Below are 22,388 nucleotides of genomic sequence, written 5' to 3'. Positions count from 1 at the left end.
CTCTTTTAGGCCTTGTATCAACATTATAACACAGAGTTCCCATACTTTCACAAATACCACATTCTGACATACAAAGGAAAAAAGAAACTTATCTGGAATCAAAAGATATTTGAATTTTCTTTTCTTTTCTTTTTCTTTTTCTTTTTTTTTTTTTTTTGAGACGGAGTCTTGCTGTGTCCCCTAGGCTGGAGTACAGTGGTGCGATCTCTGCTCACTGCAACCTCCACCTCCCGGATTCAAGCGATTCTCCTGCCTCAGCCTCCCGAGTAGCTGAGATTATAAGTGCCTGCCACCACGCCCGGCTAAGTTTTGTATTTTTATAGAGACGGGGTTTCACCATGTTGGCCAGGTTGGTCTCGACCCCCTGACCTCAGGTGATCCACCTGCCTCGGCCTCCCAAAGTGCTGGAATTATAGATGTGAGCCACCATGCCCACCCTGAATTTTCTTTTGTGCTATCCTTCCTCCATATAAACATACCCTTTGTGGCCAGAAGTACAGATCTGTAATATAAATATATGTTAGAAGAGTCAGCATATACTTATGGGGGGGGTGCAAAGTACTTAAGTCTCTACTCACAGTCTATGTATAGCTCTTAGCACAGGATACTTATATGTGGAAGGGTATGGTGTAAGTAGGGCCCAACAGGATTTGAGCTTCCATGTATTCTGTGATTCTTCTGTCTCTGACCTCTCAGGTGCTTTCCTTGAGCATAAAATGTTGACATTTGGAAGAGAAAAGAAAACCCCTTTATTTGCTACTTTTTAGCTGCTGAGAATGAAGTCTGAAGGGAGGGAGGCTTAAACAATCTGAAACATACATGTTTCCACTTACTGGCAGTGTATAAATACATAAAAGAGAGGTGGTACCAGTTGACACCTTTCATTGCAGTTCCTACGATAACTCATTGAATCACCAGATAAGTTTTCTCTGCATTGACAGCACAAATGATGTTATAGGTTTGTTTTGCTTTTTAAAATAAAAGGATTAAAAGTCTTTTAATGGGAAAAACCAGCTGTTTTAAAACTATGTTCTCTGAGGATTCTGGACTCAGCAATTCCTCTAGCTGCATTTGAAAACTATGTAGATGGCCTGGTGTGGTGGCTCATACCTGTAATCCCAGCACTTTGGGAGGCCGAGGCGAGCGGATCACGAGGTCAGGAGATGGATACCATCCTGGCTAACACGGTGAAACCCCGTCTCTACTAAAAATACAAAAAATTAGCCAGGTGTGGTGGCAGGCGCCTGTAGTCCCAGCTACTCCGGAGGTGGAGGCGGGAGAATCTCTTGAACCCCAGGAGGCGAAGGTTGCAGTGAGCCGAGATGGCGCCACTGTTCTCCAGCCTAGGTGACAAAGCAACACTCCATTTCAAAAAAAAAAAAGCTATGTAGATAAGGCTATGGAAATAATTTTAAGTGGTTTAATAATCCCTGTATGATCTCTTTGCAAATGCAACTTTTCTATTGAATAGCAAGCTGCTAGAAGAAAGGAACAATATTTGATGTATTTGTCAGAAGAAATATGTAAAGGGTGTGCTGATAATTAATGCTGTTCTACTATTTTTAAAGCCTGTTTCCTATTCTCTTTACAGGCAGTGGTTGATGCTTGCAAACTAATGGGGGAAAGGAAATTTCACCGTATGATTGTGGAAGATGAGCGGATTTTCCCAAAGTCCAAAGTAACTGATATAATGGATGTTGTCACCATGCAAGATTATATACAAGTAAGGAATTTAGATTTAGATGTTGAAAAACAAACCAAGCAAGTCTTCCTAACTCTGTCCTCCAAGAAGAAAGAATCATACTTTTGCCGGGCGCGGTGGCTCACGCCTGTAATCCCAGCACTTTGGGAGGCCGAGGCGGGCGGATCACAAGGTCAGGAGATCAAGACCACGGTGAAACCCCGTTTCTACTAAAAATACAAAAAAAATTAGCCGGGCGCGGTGGCGGGCGCCTGTAGTCCCAGCTACTCAGGAGGCTGAGGCAGGAGAATGGCGTGAACCCGGGAGGCGGAGCTTGCAGTGAGCCGAGATTGCGCCACTGCACTCCAGCCTGGGCGACAGAGCGAGACTCCGTCTCAAAAAAAAAAAAAAAAAAAAGAATCATACTTTTTTATTATGGTAAAATATAACACAATATAAAATTTACTATTTTATTATATTTTATTTTATTTTTCAAATATATTCTATAGAATGAAACTTATTTTTGGATACCCAAGCACTAGAACTTTCTTTTTAAATTTTTTAAAATTCAACTTTTATTTTAAGTTCAGGGGTACATGTGCAAGTTTGTTATTGTATATAGGTAAACTTGTGTCAAGGGAGTTTGTTGTTCAGATTATTTTGTCACCCAAGTATTAGGCCTAGTACCCATTAGTTATTTTTCCTGATCCTCTCCCTCCTCCCACCCTCCACCCTCTGGTAAGCCCCAGTGTGTGTTTTTCCCCTCTATGTGTCCATGTGTTGTCATCATAAAATTGACCATTTTAAAGTGTACAATTCAGGGGCATTAAGTACATTCACAGGGTTGTGCAAGCATCACCACCATCTAGTTCCAGAACCTTTTCATTATCCCAAAAGGAAACCCTGCATCCAGTAAGCAGTCACTCTCCATTCCTGCATCATTCCAGCCCCGTAAACTACCACTCTGCCTTCTGTCTCTATGGATTTGCCTAATCCGAATATTTCATATAAAGGAAATCATGTGATATATGGCTTTTTGTATGTAGGGAGGGTGATAGCTAAGGAATTTGGGGGTTCTTTTGGGGTGATGGAAATATTCTGAAATATTCATAGGACGTGGTAATAGTTGCACAACATTGTGAATATACCAAAAACCATTGAGTTGAGTTGCATACCTTTTTTTTTTTTTTTTTTTTGAGACGGAGTTTCGCTCTTTTCGTCCAGGCTGGAGTGCAGTGGTGCAATCTCAGCTCACTGCAACCTCTGCCTCCCAGGTTCAAGCGATTCTCCTGCCTCAGCCTCCCAAGTAGCTGGGATTACAGGCGTGCACCACCATGCCCAGCTAAATTTTTTGTATTTTTAGTAGAAACGGGATTTCACCATATTGGCCAGGCTGGTCTTGAACTCCTGACCTCCGGTGATCCGCCCGTCACAGCCTCCCAAAGTGCTGGGATTACAGGCGTGAGCCACTGCACCTAGCCGATATTGTGTTTTCACAAATGGAAGGTTTGTGGCAAACCTGCATCAAGCAAATCTATCGGTGCCTTTTTTCCAATAGCATGTGCTTGCTTTGTGTCTCTGTGTCACGTTTTGGTCACTCTTGCAATATTTCAAATGTTTTCATTATTATTATATCTGTTATGGTGATCTGTGATCAGTGATCTTTGATGTCACTATTGTAATTGTTTTGGGGTACCACAAACTGAACCCATATAAGATGGCAAACTTAACCAATAAATGTGTGTGTTCTGACTGCTCTACCAACCAGCCATTCCATTATCTCTCTCTCTCTCCTCTCTTGTCTCTCTATTTTCTGAGATACAACAATATTGAAATTAGGCCAATTAATAATCCTACAATGGCCTGTAAGTGTTCAAGTGAAAGAGTCACACACCTCTCACTTTAAATCAAAAGCTAGAAATGACGAAACTTAGTGAGGAAGGCATGTCAAAAGCTGAGATAGGCCAAAAGCTACACCTTTGCACCAAAGAGTTAAACGTGTTGTGAATGCAAAGGAAAAATTTATGAAGGAAATTAAAAGTGCTACTCCAGCAAATACATAAATGATAAGAAAGCAATACAGCCTTATTGCTGATATGGAGGAAGTGTTAGTGGTCTGGATAGAAGATTAAACCAGCCACAACATTCTCTTAAACCAAAGCCTAATCCAGAGCAAGGCCTTTGCTCTCTTCAGTTCTGTGAAGGATCAGAGAGGTGAGGAAGCTGCAGAAGAAACTTTGGAAGCTAGCAGAGGTTGGTTCATGAAGTTTAGGGAAAGAAGCCATCTTTATAACATAAAAGTGCATGGTGAAGCAGCAAGTGCGGATGGAGAAGCTGCAGCAAGTTATCCAGGAGATCTCGCTAAGATAATTGTTGAAGGTGGCTGCACTAAACAACAGATTTTCAATGTAGACAAAACAGCCTTATACTGTTGGAAGGTGCCCTCTTGGGCTTTCACAGCTAGAGAGGAGAAGTCAATGGCTTCAAAGGACAGGTGAAGCCTGGCTTCAAAGGACAGGCTGAGTCTCTTGTTAGGGGCTGATGCAGATGGTAACTTTAACTTAAAGTCAGTTCTCATTTACCATTCTGAAAATTTTAGGGCCCTTAAGAATTATGCTAAATCTGGCTGGGCGCAGTGGCTCAGGCCTATAATCCCAGCACTTTGGGAGGCCAAGGCGGGCAGATGACTTGAGGTCAGGAGCTCGAGACCAGCCTGGCCAATATGGTGAAACCCCGTCTCTACTAAAAATACAAAAATTAGCCGGGCATGGCGGCACATGCCTGTAGTCCCAGCTACTCAGGAGGCTGAGACAGGAGAATTGCTTGAGCCCGGGAGGTGGAGGTTGCAGTGAGCTAAGATTGCACCACTGCACTCTAGGCTGGGCAACAGAACAAGACTCTGTCTAAAAAAAAAAAAAAAAAAAAAAAGAAAAGAAAAGGAATTATGCTAAATCTATTCTGTATAGAGTAATTATATAGCCTGTGCTCTATAAATGGAATAACAAAGCCTGGACGACAGCACATATATTTACAGCATGGTTTACTGAATATTTTAAGCCCCCTGTTGAAACCTACTGCTCAGATCAAAAAAAAAAAAAGATTCCTTTCAAAGTATTACAGCTCATTGACAAGGCACCTGGTCACCCAGGAGCTCTGATGGAGCTGTACAAGGAGATGAATATCTTCATGCCTGCTAATACAACATCCATTCTACAGCCCATGGATCAAGGAGTAATTTCAACTTTCAAGTCTTACTATTTAAGAAATACATTTCATAAGGCTATAGCTGCCATAGACAATGATTCCTCTGATGGATCTAGGTAAAGTAAATTTTAAAAATCCAGAAAAGATTCACCATTCTAGATGCTATTGAGAACATTCATGAGCTGGGCACGGTGGCTCATGGCTGTAATCCCAGTACTTTGGAAGGCTGAGATGGGAGGATCTCTTGAAGACAGTTTGAGACCAGCCTGGGCAATATAGGGAGACCCTGTCTCTACAAAAATTACCCCCCCAAAATTAGCCAGGTATGGTAGTATGCCCCTGTGGTCCCAGCTACTCAGGAAGCTGATGTGGGAGGATTGCTTTAGCCATGATTGCACCACTGCACTCCAGCCTGGGCGACAGAGTGAGACCCTGTCTCAAAAAAAAAAAAAAAAAAAAAAGCCACATCCACCCCAACCTTCAGTAACCAGTACCCTGATCAGTCAGCAGCCATCCACATGAAGGCAAGGCTCTCCACCAGCAAAAAGAATAGGACTCACTGAAGGCTCAGATGATCATTAGCATTTTTTAGCAATAAAGTATTTTTTTTTCTTGTTGTGGAGATGGGGCCTTGCTATGTTTGCCAGGCTGGTCTCAAACTTCTGGACACAAGTGATCCTGTCAGCTCTTCCTCTGTAAGTTCTGGCATTACAGGCATCAGCCATTGTGCCCAGCCACAACAAAGTATTTTTGAATTAAAGTATGTACATTTTTTTGAAATAATGCTGTTACACACTTAACAAACTACAGTATAATGTAGACATAACTTTTATACGCACTGGGAAACCAAAAAATTAGCATGACTCTATTTGCAATATTCACTTTATTACTGTGGTCTGCAACTGGACCCGCAATATCTCTGAGGTATGTCTGTATACAGTCTTAACTATTCACTCATTTGCTTCAGTGTGAAACATGAAATTAATGCAATGCCTTAGAGACTCACAATTATGTTTTTCTTTTAGAGTCTTAGCCTATGAGTTTAGGGAAGTGAACCAGGAAATAAATAGAGGCAGGGATGGCAACTATCTTTGCTAAGGACAAAGGCCACATACTTTCAGATTGTGAACATGTCAAGGATTAGTGTCAGAGAGAGGAGTCCCCAGATAGACATATTGGAAGAGAGAGATAAGATCATTGTTGACGTTTGTTGAGTCCTTATACGGGTGTGGCACTGTCTTTATCTCTTTACATGCATATTATCTTCTTTCATCTTCAAGTTTGTAAATTATGTGACCTTTTTTTACAAAAGAGAAAAATGAAGTTTAACAAGCCTCAAAAAAACTTGCCTGAGGTCACAGACAGATCTGCTAAGTGACTGCGCAGATGATTGACGGAGCTATGATATTTACCCATTTTGCAACTTCACTGAGGAAAAAAAAAATACACAGTCTTACTTTGCATGTCATTGCAGGACCATAAAAATGACCAGCAAATTGAAACCATGCAAAACAAACTTAATATCTGGGGGGAAAATTGTGATTGTCCTGTGACTTTTCAAAATGTTTGTCTGTAGTCCCAGCTACTCGGGAGGCTGAGGCAAGAGGATCACTTAGGTCTGGGAGTTTGAGGGTAGCCTGGGCAACATAGTGAGACCCCATCTCTAAAAAAAAAAAAATCTTCTTTATCAAAACATTAAAAACTCTTTTGCTGTCTCTTATAAATACGTAGGAAAATGGAAGGAAAAAACCCAACACATTTAGTACACTTTTAGTACACTATAATTTAAAACATTAGAAACACAGACAAAGTGTTTTGTTTCTTCATAAAATATCTTCCCAACTGTGAATATACGGGAAACCATTGAATTGTACACTTTAAATGGTGGATTGTATGGTATGTGAACCTCAATAAAGCTGTGAAAAAAAAAAAACTTACCAAGAGTACTTTAAATAGTGCTTGCCTTCTTGTTCTTCTAGTACCACTTATAAGCATCTTTTCTATGTCTTGGTGTATTGTCATATTCCTTTTAAAATTTGGATCAGCTGCCAACATTTTATTCTTTGCGCTTTAAATGTTGCAAAATATCTCAGAGTTCCTTCAGTATGAAGGTTTTTTTGGCCAGCATCACTTCCACTGGGAAAGCTTCATCCTTTTATCACAGCCACTTTCCTCATTTATGTTGATAAGTTCATCCTCACCAAGTTCCTATAGCTGTAGATCTGCAACGTCTTGAATGATGGCAGTGTCAGCATCCCCACAGTCACCTATTTCTTCTAGAACTCCATGTACGGTTGATTCCAATTTCACTTCAAGTGGTACCACTTTTTGTTTCTTTGATGGCCAATTCCCTCTTTTGATTTTCCATTTTTGTAAAATGTCACATGGGTTTATCACTGGGAGACAAAAAGGCAACACAACTGTTTACTTTGCTGTTTGTGTGTGAAATGAATAACAGATTCACAGTGACCAGTCACTGATTGACTTTGGAAGCTATGACATGATTTGTCACTAATCATGATGAACATCTGTCATTTATATTGTGATCTTTGAGCTGAAGAGCTAGCAACAGGAGGCCGGGCATGGTGGCTCATGCCTGTAATCCCAGCACTTTGAGAGGCTGAGGTGGGTGGATCACCTGAGGTCAGGAGTTCGAGACCAGCCTGGCCAACATGGTGAAACCCTGTCTCTACTAAAAATACAAAAATTAGCCGGGCCTGGTGGCACACGCCTATAATCCCAGCTACTGGGGAGGCTGAGGCAGGGGAATCGCTTGAACCCAGGAGGCGGAGGTTGCAGTGAACCGAGATTACGTCACTGCACTCCAGCCTGGGTGATAAAGCAAGACTCCATCTCAAAAAAAAAAAGTTTGAAAAGGCCGGGTGCGGTGGCTCATGTCTGTAATCCTAGCACTTGGGGAGGCAGAGGCCGGAGGATCGCTTGAGCCCAGGAGTTTGAGACCTGCCTGGGCAACGTAGCGAGACCCCATTCTCCAGAAAAGGGAAAAAAAAGATGAAATGGTGCAAAAATAGGATTGCCTGTGTGTGTGTATGTGTGCGAGTGTGTATGTGTATATGTGAGTGTGAGGGTGTGTGTTGAGAGTGTATGCATATGTGCATCTGTGTGTGTGTGCTTGAAAACATGAATGTGACTGTGTAATATACCCTAAAGGCCTTGTTGTTATTCTGTTTCCTAGCACTGTAACTTCTCCTGCCCTATCCCTGGCTCTTAAATGCACAATTATAATGTTAAATTGATGATATATATTTGGTATTTTTAATTCCTAATTTGATATCATTTTAAATTGGAAAAAAAGAAAAGTGGGATTTCTACAAATACTCTAAATGAAAATAGTGAAATTCTCCACTTCATACTAGAGATGTACTCATATTTCTAAAAAGGTTTGTGCAAAAGTCCTCTCAACAACCTGGGCAACATAGTGAGACCCTATCTCTACAAAAATTAAAAAATTGGCCAGGCATGGTGGCTCACACCTGTAATCTCAGCACTTTGGGAGGCTGAGATGAGTGGATCACCTGAGGTCAGGAGTTCGAGACCAGCCTGGCCAACGTGGCGAAACCCCATCTCTACTAAAAATACAAAAAAATAGCTGGGTGTGGTGGCATGCACCTGTAATCCCAGCTACTCAGGAAGCTGAGGCAGGAGAATCACTTGAACCTGGGAGGCAGAGGTTGCTGTGAGCCGAGATCGAGTCACTGCTCTCTAGCCTGGGCAACAGGAGCGAAACTCCGTCTCAGTAAAAAAAAAAAGCCAGACATGGTGGCATGTACCTGTAGTCCCAGCTACTCAGGAGGATCACTGGAACCCGGGAGGTTGAGGCTGCTAGCCATGATCATGTCACTGCACTCCAGCCTGGATGACAGAATGAGACCCTGTCTCAAAAAAAAAAAAAGTCCTCTCAACCCAAGCATGTCATGAACAAGCTCTACCAGGTATGCAGAACACATAGCTATTATCATTAATTTTTAGGCCCATCTGAGTTTAACTTATCTGAGTTATATTTGCCATAAAAATTTTGATGCATTAAATAAATATTTAGTGAGTATGATACTATGTGCATGATAATGTGTAGCATAGCTCCTGCCTTCCAATAAGGGAGCTAAGTCATACACAGATGACTAAAACATTGAGTAGTCAGTAATAAGAGTCATAGAAGAGAGATCCCAATAAAGTTCAGAGATGGGATCAAAGAACACCTTTTGGATGAAGCGACATTTGAATAGAACCATGAGAAATGTGTCTAAAAACATTTAGAGCGCCCACAACCAATCAATTTTTTTTTTTTTTTTGAGACAGGGTCTTACTCTGTCACCCCAGCTGGAGTGCAGTGGTGCAGTCTCGGCTCACTGCAACCTCTGCCTCCTGGGCTCAGGTGATCCTCCTGCCTCAGCCTCCCAAGTAGCTGGGACTACAGATATGCGCCACCAGGCCTGGCTAATTTTTGGATTTTTTTTATTATTATACTTTAAGTTCTAGGGTACATGTGCACAACATGCAGGTTTGTTACGTATGTATACGTGTGCCATGTTGGTGTGCTGCACTCATTGACTCGTCATTTACATTAGGTATATCTCTTGATGCTATCAGGTTTCACCATGTTGGCCAAGCTGGTCTCGAACTCCCGACCTCAAGTGACCCAACGGCCTCAGCCTGCCAAAGTCCTGGGCTTACAGGTGTGAGCCACCGCACCTGGCCAACTATTCATTCTTGTTTCTCTTTTTCTTTTTCTTTCTTTCTTTTTTTTTTTTTAATTGAGATGGAGTCACTCTGTCACCCAGGCTGGAGTGCAGTGGCACGATCTTGGCTCACCACAACCTCTGCCTCCCGGGTTCAAGCAATTCTGCTGCCTCAGCCTCCCAAGTAGCTGGAACTACAGGCGCATGCCACCATGCCTGGCTAACTTTTGTATTTTTAGTAGAGATGGGTTTTCACCATGTTGGCCAGGCTGGTCTGGAACTCCTGACTTCAGGTGATCCACCCACCTCAGCCTCCCAAAGTTGTGGGATTACAGGTGTGAGCCACCACACCTGGCCAACTAATCGTTCTTAATTGTTTTTTCCTCACAGTATCGCAGTTTTTTCGATGAGGCCCCTGCATTTTCTGGCGGCAGAAATAACAGCTGGCGCAAATTAAATCTTGAAAGTATTCCCAGGACAATGCTAATGTATGACATAGTTCATTATTCAGAGTCTGGAGTAATCTCAAACCGTCTACGAAATGAAATGAAGTTTCTATTACAGAGACCAGTAACGCAAGAGATCCATAAGCACCAGCTACGGATTGTTTCTGAAAACAGGTAAAACAGATTCTTCACTGGGGTTACAATACTAGGGGTATATCTGAAAATGTTCACATTCTGCCAGATAGCTCACTAAAGATAATAGGATATATGGGAAAAATAGAGTTGGGGCAGATTGCTCAAAACATATGCAACTTTGTAAACACAGCACCAACAAAAAGGACAATTTGTACTTGGGGAGATGACTTGTACCACCAGACAGGCAACTCAGTGTAGCTGGAGGCTGCCACAGAAAATATAAAAAATGAACAACCATCGAGTGGAGATGCTGGCAACTCTTTCATTAGAGCAGTTAGTGGGCATGGAGACAGTGCACATGGAAGTGGGACCCTGGGCCAGCGTGGTTGCCTTTTTTTTTTTTTTTTTGAGATGGAGTCTCACTGTGTTCCCCAGGCTAGAGTACAATGGCGCAATCTCGGCTCACTGCAACCTCCGACTCCCGGATTCAAGCGATTCTCCTGCCTCAGCCTCCCGAGTAACTGGTATTACAGCTGCCCGCCAGCATGCCCGGCTAATTTTTGTATTTTTAGTAGAGACTGATTTTCACCATATTGGCCAGGCTGGTCTCGAACTCCTGATCTTGTGATCCGCCTACCTCAGCCTCCCACAGTGCTGGGATTACAAGTGTGAGCCACAGTGCCCGGCTGCATGGTTGCCTTTTAAGTGGACATGAGAGGCAGTGCGATCTGCCAAGAACCAGGAGCCATCCAAGGCCGGAGTGGGGGTAGGGGAGGAGTAGGGTGAAGGGCAGCGAGGGTGAGTTGGGGGTGGGGTGCGCCTCTCTGGGAAGGCAGCACTTGATGCGGGTGCTCATTTTTGTTTTCATGAATACAGCCAAAAGGGCTACCCTTGCCCATGCAGCACAGAACTAAGGGCTTTTTCCTTTTTTTGCTGAAGGTTATAATTCTATTCTTGCTACTCTGGCTCCCCTTGCCTAAGATAAATTGCATATAAATTAGAGTGACGTCATTCCCCTTTTTACCAATAGCATGTGAGCCAGTTCACATTGTAGAAATGGATGTTGTAGCAAAATAGATGTATTATGATCTGAAACAACATGGACAGAATATAACCGCTCCCATTATATTCCTTTTCTCTTTCCATTACTAAGCCTCACTTAGCCCATCTTACTTACAAATTAGCTGCTTTCTTAAAAGAAGAAAGAGATAATAATATGTAAGAGGACCTACTGGTAATCTATTTTCACACTCTTATAATTAAAATGAAAAATACTCCCTTTGTGCCTGAAGAAGACACTGATGACCCACTGTCAAGAAAACACGCTGGGTTTTTTTTTCAGGAGTAGAGATGAGTGATTCTGACCCAATAACATAATTTAACCCATATATTTTATGATCAAGGCTATACATTTGCCAGACAGATGGCCTGGTTTAGGGCACAGTCTGTCATGAAATAGATTTTCTCTAACTCATCCATATGAGCACTGAGTATAGAATTTAACCCTATTACCACCAAGGTCAAATAAATGATGTAATTTTCTCTGCCACCATATATAACTCCAATCTCCCTGCTATTTGGATTTGTCCTACTGAGTATCCAAGAATAAGTCATTTCAGAGCCAAATAAGTAGCCGAATTATTAATCAATTGAATAGAAAAAATCCTTTCATAAAGCCATCTTTGAATGCAGTTGTAGTTTAGCATCTCCCAGAAGCAAACCCTGAGACAGAGATTTGGGAGGTGATCTCAGGAACAACTGAAGGGAGAGGGTAGAAAAGTGGAAGGCAGCCAAAACAGTGTGTGTTAGCAAGCAAGTTACCACTGTGGGTAACTGGAGCTTAATCCCCCCTGGGAATGTGAGATTCAATGTAGAACATGCAACTTAGAATTATCCCACAAGGGACAAGGGAATTACAGTATTGATACATCAACACCCATCAGTCATTGGTTAAGGGTTGCTTAGGAAGGGACATATTAATTCTCAGGCACTTTTGACCTTCCCTGCACATGGGCTTTTTTCTTTTCTTTCTTTTTTTTTTAGACCGAGTTTCGCTCTTGTTGCCCAGGCTGGAGTGCAGTGGCGCGATCTCGGCTCACTGCAACCTGCGCCTCCCGGGTTCAAGCGATTCTCCTGCCTCAGCCTTCCTGAGTAGCTGGGATTACAGGCATGCGCCACCACGCCTGGCTAATTTTGTATTTTTAATAGAGACAGGGTTTCTCCATGCTGATCAGGTTGGTCTCTAACTCCTGAACTCAGATGATCCGCCCGCCTCGGCCTCCCAAAGTCCTGGGATTACAGGCATGAGCCACCGCGCCGGCGGGCTTTTCTTTTCAAAGAAAGTTTTCAGACTGAGTGATGCAGATGCTGGCAGTTGAAAGTTGAGTCTATGTGCCTTATAATAGTAAGGACAGGGGGCATAGCATCTGATCCCAGCACTGACAAAAACAGCTTGTCTGTCCAACCATTATGAAATGTAATACTTTTTTTTTTTTTTTTTGAGACGGAGTCTCGCTCTGTCGCCCAGGCTGGAGTGCAGTGGCGTGATCTCTGCTCACTGCAAGCTCTGCCTCCCGGGTTCACGCCATTCTCCTGCCTCAGCCTCCCAAGTAGCTGGGACTACAGGCGCCCGCCTCCACGCCTGGCTAATTTTTTGTATTTTCGGTAGAGACGGGGTTTCACCGTGTTAGCCAGGATGGTCTCGATCTCCTGACCTCGTGATCCACCCGCCTCGGCCTCCCAAGTAGCTGGGATTAAAGGCACCCGCCACCACACCCAGCTAATTTTTGTATTTTTTTTTTTTAGTAGAGACAGGGTTTCACCATGTTGGCCAGGCTGGTCTCGAACTCCTGACGTCAGGTGATCTGCTTGCCTCAGCCTCCCAAAGTGCTGGGATTACAGGCATGAGCCACCACGCCTGGCCGAAATGTAATACTTTTTTGTGTTAGTATATGGTGTAAAAAAATAAGATTCAAATGGCTACTACACAGTATTTTCTAGGAAAGCTAATTTTAAATTGATAACAGGTTTTATAATTTTTATAATCATTGCTGTCAATATCATCATCTGTACACCTTCATAAGTGCCAGATAAAGAACTATGCTATGTAAACTCAAGCAGAAATGATAACTTTAACCTAAAAGCTTACATGAAATGCTGCTCCAATGTTGCTGAGGTTTATGATATATTTGCTAGAGAAAGCTTTAATAAAATTTGGAACTTGCTTTGCATTTAAATTTTATTCTGTGTGATTTTTCTCTTTTTAATACAAACATTTTCTAGGGGTCCATCCTTAACTGTCCAACCTCTGTATCGGCCCTACAAACAGCAAAATCAAGTTAAATTTCTGGGTCGCCGGTCCAAGCAAGCTCAAATGAAAGTTGAAAAAATGAGAAAGGTGTATTTGGCAAAAGAAAAAAATACTTCTGAGGTGACTGTAAGTTTAACTTGTACTGAATTCATTGTTTTGGACAATATTCAAACTGTCTGTAAAGTAGCTGTACTTACGTAAATGAAATTTTCCTAATCTAAAGTTCAAGGCTGAAACACATTTGACACATTTATCATGGGTAGTATAAAGCGAATTTCATCTTGGTAATATTTTTTAAAAATTCTTAATATTGGTAGCAATTCTGATAAAAACCAGCTGTTTTGACTCCATATCAGCATGAGTTGGCAAAAAAAAATTATTTTCTCTGTATGTTCACACTGTTGATTCAGCACATCTCTGATGGTGGTTTTCTCAAAATGGAAGTCATTTCTATCTAAATTTATTAAGAACTATGCTATATAAAGTCTGCCTCAGTATACTTTTACATCATAGGAATTTACAACAGACATGTATTCATGTATTACTTTGTAATTTAAAAAATCGCTGTAAATATTTTGAGATGAGGATAAATATAGTCAAATATTAAAATATAAAGTAGTAAAAACCAAATATATAACACTTCCTACTTTTATTGATAATTCTGCCTAGGAACCAAAAACGGACCCATCAGGTACAAAGGATAACTGTCATCTCCACTCCATCTTTTGACATTGTGAAAACTAAGGAATCTATGTCAGAGCATCAGCTGGAAAAAGAAAAAAGAGGACTCATTTTCCTGGTATCAAAACTTGGCAGTTGGTGATTCTCCATCATGATAATGCACAGTTAATTGACAGAAAACCAAAGTTGTTTAACAATCTGCTTGTCTGTCTATAAATGATGAGTATGAGTAATAAAGGAAAATAACATAGAATAAGTCCTGAGTATGCTCTCTTAACTAAATGTGTGACATATTTTAAGCCTTTTTGAATTGCCATAGGAACAAATTCTTTTTGGGTTTTTTTTTGTTTTTTGTTTTTTTTTTTGAGACAGAGTCTCGCTCTGTCGCCCAGGCTGGAGTGCAGTGGCGCAATCTCGGCTCACTGCAAGCTCTGCCTCCCGGGTTCACGCCATTCTCCTGCCTCAGCCTCCCGAGTAGCTGGGACTACAGGCGCCCGCCACCTCGCCCGGCTAGTTTTTTTTGTATTTTTTAGTGGAGATGGGGTTTCACCGGGTTAGCCAGGGTGGTCTCCATCTCCTGACCTCGTGATCCGCCCGTCTCGGCCTCCCAAAGTGCTGGGATTACAAGCTTGAGCCACCGCGCCCGGCCAGGAACAAATTCTTTTACTGACAGAATTTTAATCTAAACAAATTATTTCTATTAGATGCCCTTGAACTAGCAGTATACAGTTTTGTTCAAGAGATCAGTCTGTGGGACTTTTATTCAAGTTTGATTTTCCTTCATTTAAACAAATATCTGAACAGGCCATGCTTAGCATAAATATTAGAATTCATAGAATGGGGCCGGGCGCGGTGGCTCAAGCCTGTAATCCCAGCACTTTGGGAGGCCGAGACGGGCGGATCACGAGGTCAGGAGATCGAGACCATCCTGGCTAATATGGTGAAACCCCGTCTCTACTAAAAATACAAAAAACTAGCCAGGCGAGGTGGTGGGCGCCTGTAGTCCCAGCTACTCGGGAGGCTGAGGCAGGAGAATGGCGTAAACCCGGGAGGCGGAGCTTGCAGTGAGCTGAGATCCGTCCACTGCACTCCAGCCTGGGCGACAAAGCGAGACTCCGTCTCAAAAAAAAAAAAAAAAAAAAAAAAAAAAAGAAAGAAAGTAGAATTACACATAATCCCATCACCATAATATAACAACTGTTTTAATTTGCTTATACCTTTCTAATCTGTCTAGATGCACACATATTTTTCACATAGTTGTAATAATAGCTAACATATAGATTTAAACTTTTCACTTATACCTTTTTTTTTTTTTGAGATGGAGCTATGCTCTTGTTGCCCAGGCTGGAGTGCAATGGCATGATCTTGGCTCACTGCAACCTCTGCCTACCAGGTTCAAGCAATTCTCCTGCCTCAGCCTCCTAAGCAGCTGGGATTACAGGCATGCACCACCCGCCTGGCTAATTTTGTATTTTTAGTAGAGACAGGGTTTCTCCATGTTGGTCAGGCTGGTCTTGAACTCCTGACTTCAGGTGATCGCCCGCCTTGGCTTCCCAAAGTGCTGGGATTGCAGGCGTGAGCCACCATGCCCGGTCACTTTTCACTTATATCTTAAACGTAATCCACTTAAAAATAATTTAATGGGTATACAATAGCCCATTGAATTGATAAAGCATAATTTATCTAGCCATACTCATATCATTGGATATTTCAGTTGTTTCTATTTTTTTTTTACTACTACAGGTAATTAACATTAGAATGAACATTTTCATACACAGTCTTCTTTTGTTTTTTTTTTGTTATTTATTTTTAGCATAATTGCACTATAATCGGAGAGTATGATTTGTATGATACTGATTCTGGGAAGCTTGTTGAGACTTGCTTTACAGCTAAGTGCATTGTCCATTTTCATAAATGTTTCTTGTACTCTTAAGAAAAAATGTGCATTCGGCCGGACACAGTGGCTCAAGTGATCCTCCCGCCTCAGGTTCCCTCAGCTTCCCAAAGTACTGGAATTATAGGCATGAGCCACCACTCCTGGTCCCTTTATTCCTAATAATGCATTTTGCTTGGAAGACTTTTTTGTTTGTTTTTTGGTGTTTTTTTTTGTTTTGAGACGGAGTCTTGCTGTGTTGCCCAGGCTGGAGTACAGTGGTTCAATCATAGCTCACCACAACCTCTACCTCCTGGGTTCGAGTGATTCTCCTTGCTAGCCTCCCGAGTAGCTGGGATCACAGGCATGCACCACCATGCCCAGCTAATTTTAAAAAATATTTTTAGTAGAGGCAGGGTTTCACCATTTTGGCCAGGCTGGTCTTGAACTCCTGACCCCAGGTGATCCACATGCATCAGCCTCCCAGAGTGCTGGGATTACAGGCGTGAACCACCACGCCCGGCTGGAAGACTATTTTGTCTCATGTGAACAGAGCTACTCTAGCGTTCTTCTGGTTAGTGTCTGCCTGGCATATCCCTTTCCATCTTTTTAAATTTTCAACCTTTTCATGTGTCAGAAACTGGCTAGATGCTCACTGACTTCATTTTCTCTTCCTGAGAACACATTTCCCAACATTTTTTTGCAGCTCTGTTGGGACCCTGTGAACTGACTTCTGGCTAGAGGAATGTGAGCAGAAGTGATGTATACCACTTCTAGCCTTGGCCCCTAAAATAAATGTGGTCTTCTATTCCCCGCTCCCCTTCCTCTCGTTCCTGTGGCTGGAGGCAAAGAACTCCATGGTGGTAGAAGCAGGATTGAAGGATTCCAGATTCCTATTCTCCTTCAATCCTATGACTGATTGAAGAAGAGACAGCCAGAGCAGCAGCCTGACTTGATGAACTGTAATGTGAGCAAGAAATAAATTTCGTTGTGTTAAGTCCCAATAATCTCAGGAGTTATTTGCTACAACAGATAACATCAATCATTCTGATATAATGTCAAATACACTGTCTTTGTGTTTTAGGTTTTCTCTAGGATACTGCAAATATCTAGATTGTTTTTGTTTTAATTCAATCCCAGGACATCTTTAACTGGTGAGTTTAATTCATTTATACTTTATTGCAATTTTAATTAATTGCTAACATATTTGGAATTATTTTTACCATTTTATTTTGTGCTATCTCTCCTGCATTTTCTTTTTCTTTCCCCTGCCGTTCCTGTTTTCTTTCAGATTTCAATTCTACATTTTTCCCCCTACTATTTTGGAAGTTATACACTCTGGGTTTGTTGTTGTTGTTTTTGAGACGGTGTCTTGCTTTGTCACTCAGACTGGAGTGCAGTGACTCGATCTCAGCTCACTGCAACCTCCGCCTCCCGGGGTCGAGCGATTCTCCTTCCTAGCCTCCCGAGTAGTTGGGATCACATGCATGCGCCACCATGCACAGCTAATTTTAAAAAATATTTTTAGTAGAGGCAGGGTTTCACCATGTTGGCTAGGCTGGTCTCAAACTCCTGGCCTCAAGCGATCCTCCTGCCTCAGCCTCCCAAAGTGGTGGGATTACAGGCACGAGCCACCGCGCCTGGCCGACTCTGTTTTTATTCTTAGTGATTATGTGTAAATTTTGGCACGTGTACTTACAATCTAAAGTTAATCAATAGCCCCACTCTCCTCCCAAACTAAGAATGCTAATCACCATCCTTTTGTCATACAGGTTATTGCTATATCTAATATTTTAGCACTATCTTGTTTTTAACTTCCAGCTTAGATATTATTATTGTTAATCTCAGACTTTCCTTCTGAGATCATTTTTCTTTATCCTGATGTGTATTCTTAAAAGCTCCTTTAAGGAGCATCTTTTGGTAATAATTACTCTTTCAGTTTTTGGTTTTCTGAAAATGTCCTCATTTTGCCCCTATTCTTAAATATGTAATTTAGGTAGGTGTCAAATTCTACATTGGCTGTGGTTTTCTCTCTGCAATGCGAAGTCTTGTTCCACTGTCTTCTGGCTGCTGCCTCCAGTCTAATTGTTATTCCTTTTAAATGATCTCTTTTTTTTCTCTGACAACTTTGAAGATGTTCTCTTCATATTTTGTGTTTCTCATTTATACTGAAGAAGACTATCTCTTCCATGTTCTTTCTCTATTTACATTTCTTTTTACCTTACTGTCCTTTGAGGGTCTGACTTTATGTAGAGGTCTCATTGTCAACCCCCTACTTTCCCTGAGCACAAGAGCTTGTCTTCTACACACCTGAGATCATTAAAATCAAAACTCGGCCGGGCACAGTGGTGGCTCACGCCTGTAATCCCAGCACTTTGGGAGACCGAGGAGGGTGGATCACCTGAGGTAAGGAGTTCAAGACCAGCCTGACCAACATGGTAAAACCCCATCTCTACTAAAATACAAAAATTAGCCAGGTGTGGTGGTGGGAGCCTGTAATCCCAGTTACTCAGGAGGCTGAGGCAGGAGAATCGCTTGAACCCAGGAGGCAGAATTTGCAGTGAGCCGAGATTGTGCTATTGCACTCCAGCCTGGGCAATAGGAGACAAACTGCATCTAAAAAAAAAAAAAAAAAAAAAAACCCCGAAACTTTAGATCCCTGGTGTTGACACAAGTGCCCAGGGTTTCAGTCATTTACCTTGCTAGTGTGTAGCTTTCTCTTTATTTTTCACTCCTGAGGACTTTTCCTTCTTACAAGCTCAATTATGCCTTTTAAAAGATGTTTTTGCATTTTATCTAGAATTTCTATGGTTTTTACAATGGGTTGGTTTTTTTCAGGATATTTGGTCTACTGATTTCTCCGAAGCCAGAGTCCATGTTGTCACTTCATTATGTTTAATTATAGGCTTAGGCTAAAATCTTGAGAGTGGTACTACTTACATCAGAGATTTTAAACATTTTTATAGCTGTTTATATGCATTGTCATATTGCTTTTCAGCCGTTTGCTCTTTGAGTGGTGTGATATTGATGTTTGTTTATACTTCATGGAGGCAGAGTGCTATGATAGAGTATGGGCTTTGAATCTGCCAAATTTGGTTCTCTCTCTCCCTATGGTCATCTCTCCCTCAACCTCTCCATTATTTACATATATAGAGATTAGAGAACATTTTTTCCTTAAATGTTTTGTTGTGGTTTGAAATGTGAGAGAATTAAGAAAAAAGGTGCCATTTGAGAGGGAGAGAAGGAAGATATATGTAGGAGAACTTCTGGCTAAAAATGCTGGCTTGAGCATCGAAGTCTCTTTCCCCCTTCAAACGCCACTTCAATAACAGTAAGGAGGTTTTTTTAGAGCCTAAACCTTGATGAAGAAGAGAAATCAGAGAAAACAGTAGCAACATCTTGTCAGCCAGAAAGCTTTTAAATGAGTGCTGGTTGAATAGCAGATCTGAGAAAACTGAGTTTTAAACTGGTGTTGAAAAACAACTAAGAAGCAAATCAGTTTACACTGAGGGAACCCCCTAGAAGACTCAGGAATTGGCAACAGCAGGTAACCTTTGGAAGTGAGGGGTGAAGTAGAAGGAGTTGGTTGAAAATTTGTTTAACAAGCAGTTACAGCACCAAATCCCTTCCCCACTGTTAGGGGTTGAATTGTGACTACCCCGCCACCTCTCATCCCTCCAACCCTCCTCTGAAAAAATATGTTGAAGTCCTAACCCCCAGTACTTTAGAATGTGACCTTATTTGGAGATAGGGTTGTTGCAGATGTAATTCATTAAGATGAGGTCATACAGAGTACGTTGGGCCCCTAATCCAATATGACTGTTGTCCTTATAAGAAGACAGCCATGTAAAAACAAAGACCCATGGGGAGAACACCACGTAATGATAAAGAGACTGGAGTTATGCACTTTCAAGCCAAGGGATGTCAAAGATTGCCAGCAAACCACCACAAACTACACAGAGGCAGGGAAAGAGTCTCCTCTGCAGGTTTCAGGGGGAACATGGCCCTGCAGACACCTTGATCGTGGACTTCTAGCCTCCAGAACTGTGAGACAATAAATTTCTGTTGTGTTAAGTCATCCACTTTGGAGTATTTTGTTACTGCAAATACCTAGGAGACTAATATAACCACCTTGCAGTCAGGCAACTGCTTCTCCTTCACTTGGGCACAAAACCGGACACTTTTTTGTCTAGAGAGAGCAAAGCAAAAGTTCTCTGAACTGGAAAACATAAGGGACAGCTAGGGGCCAAGGTACTGTCCTGAGGACAGCGGTTAAGCAAAAGTTGACATATTGAATGTTGAGACTCCTGCCTCCTTCTCCCACCAGGCACTCAAAATGCTGGCCGTTAGGGTTACACCCTCCATGAAATTTGGAAGAGACTTCTCTGGAGAGTCTGGCCAACAAGGGAAAAGACTTCAAAATACTGGTATGAAGGGAGTCTTACAACTCATGGCCCAACTAGGCAGGGAAGCTTATAGCTTCTGTGTAGCCAACTACACAGAGCCTCCAATCTTGTTTTTTTGGCTCCCCACTTATAAATAAGCACAGATGGCTGGGCGCGGTGGCTCACACCAGTAATCCCAGCGCTTTGGGAGGCTGAGGTGGGTGGATCACCTGAGGTCAGGAGTTCAAGACCAGCCTGGCCAACATGGCAAAACCCTGTCTCTACTAAAAATTCAAAAAATTAGCTGGGTGTGGTGGCATGCGCCTGTAGTCCCAGCTACTCGGGAGGCTGAGGCACGAGAATCACTTGAACCCAGAAGATAGAGGTTGCAGTGAGCTGAGATCACGTCACTGCACTTCAGCCTGGGAGACAGAGTGAGACTCCGTCTCAAAAAAACAAATAAAATAATAAGAAACAGGCCGGGCGTGGTGGCTCAAGCCTGTAATCCCAGCACTTTGGGAGGCTGAGACGGGCGGATCACTAGGTCAGGAGATCAAGACCATCCTGGCTAACAAGGTGAAACCCCGTCTCTACTAAAAAATACAAAAAACTAGCCGGGCGTGGTGGCGGGCGCCTGTAGTCCCAGCTACTCCGGAGGCTGAGGCAGGAGAATGGCGTAAACCCGGGAGGCGGAGCTTGCTGTGAGCTGAGATCCGGCCACTGCACTCCAGCCTGGGCGACAGAGCCAGACTCTGCCTCAAAAAAAGAAGAGGAAGAGGAAGAGGAAGAAGAAGAGGAAGTAGGAGAAGGAGAAGGAAATAAGCACAGATAACCAGCCATCACTGGACATCTGAGGAAAGCTTGTGGCATGAAAGACAGAGAAGCAAACAGAGGAGAAAACTTGAAGGAAATAAATGATCCAAATATAGACACCTCAAAAAAAAAAAAAAAAAACATACCACTAATAAGATACAAGAAAAGATACTGCCTTCATGAAATAAGAACAGCATGGTTGGCTAGGCACAGTGGCTCACACTTGTAATCCCAGCACTTTGGGAGGCCAAGGTGGGTGGATCACCTGAGGTTGGGAGTTCGAGACCAGCCTGACGAACATGGAGAAACCCTGTCTCTACTAAAAATACAAAATTAGCTGGGCGTGGTGGTGCATGCCTGTAATCCCAGCTACTCGGGAGGCTGAGGCAAGAGAATCGCTTGAACCTGGGAGGCAGTGGTTGCGGTGAGCCGAAATCACGCCATTGCATTCCAGCCTGGGCAACCAGTGAAACTCTGCCTCAAAAAAGAAAAGAAAAGAAAAAAGAACAGCATGGTTATATGTATGTGTGTGTATGAAAATTCTAATTGTTTTGGATTTTAAAGCCTCAAAGATTTGAATTTAAAGTTAAGGAAGTCAAGGCCAGGCACAGTGGCTCACACTCGTCATCCCAGCACTTTGGGAGGCTGAAGCAGGTGGATCACTTGAGCCTGGGTTCGAGACCAGCCTGGGCAATATGGCAAAACCATGTTTAATTTAATTTTGTATTTAATTTTTTTTTTTTTTTTTTTTTTTTTTTTTTTTTTTTTGAGACGGAGTCTCGCTCTGTCACCCAGGCTGGAGTTCAGTGGCCGGATCTCAGCTCACTGCAAGCTCTGCCTCCCGGGTTCACGCCATTCTCCTGCCTCAGCCTCCCGAGTAGCTGGGACTACAGGCGCCTGCCACCTCGCCCGGCTAAGTTTTTGTATTTTTAGTAGAGACGGGGTTTCACTGTGTTACCCAGGATGGTCTCGATCTCCTGACCTCGTGATCCGCCCGTCTCGGCCTCCCAAAGTGCTGGGATTACAGGCTTGAGCCACCGCGCCCGGCCTGTATTTAATTTTTAATTATGAAAATTAGCCAGATGTGGTGGCACACACCTGTGGTCCCAGCAACTCAGGAAGCTGAGGTGAGAGGATTGCTTGAGCTCAGGAGGCGGAGGTTG

The 22,388-nt window shown here is 42.5% G+C and overlaps 1 protein-coding gene across 3 annotated transcripts in view; it reads left to right on the top strand.

Moving 5' to 3' along the window:
• CXHXorf58 (chromosome X CXorf58 homolog) overlaps positions 1–14,410 on the top strand; it is a 32,553-nt gene extending 18,143 nt beyond the window's left edge. Inside the window, exons 6-9 of one of the 3 annotated variants that reach the window (XM_011735361.3) lie at positions 1,592–1,723; positions 9,973–10,202; positions 13,446–13,593; positions 14,143–14,410. In XM_011735361.3, the coding sequence (XP_011733663.1) occupies positions 1,592–1,723; positions 9,973–10,202; positions 13,446–13,593; positions 14,143–14,202 (570 nt within the window). In that variant the 3' untranslated portion in view covers positions 14,203–14,410. Of the gene's footprint in view, positions 1–1,591; positions 1,724–9,972; positions 10,203–13,445; positions 13,600–14,142 lie in introns of all 3 variants that reach the window. The other 2 variants (XM_011735358.3, XM_011735359.3) reach the window with 2 other exon arrangements.
• Positions 14,411–22,388: the final 7,978 nt, after the last annotated feature.

Source organism: Macaca nemestrina, chromosome X, assembly GCF_043159975.1.
Source record: "Macaca nemestrina isolate mMacNem1 chromosome X, mMacNem.hap1, whole genome shotgun sequence".
In the NCBI taxonomy this organism is placed as follows: Eukaryota; Metazoa; Chordata; class Mammalia; order Primates; family Cercopithecidae; genus Macaca; species Macaca nemestrina.
This window is presented reverse-complemented; position numbering and strand designations above follow the sequence as displayed.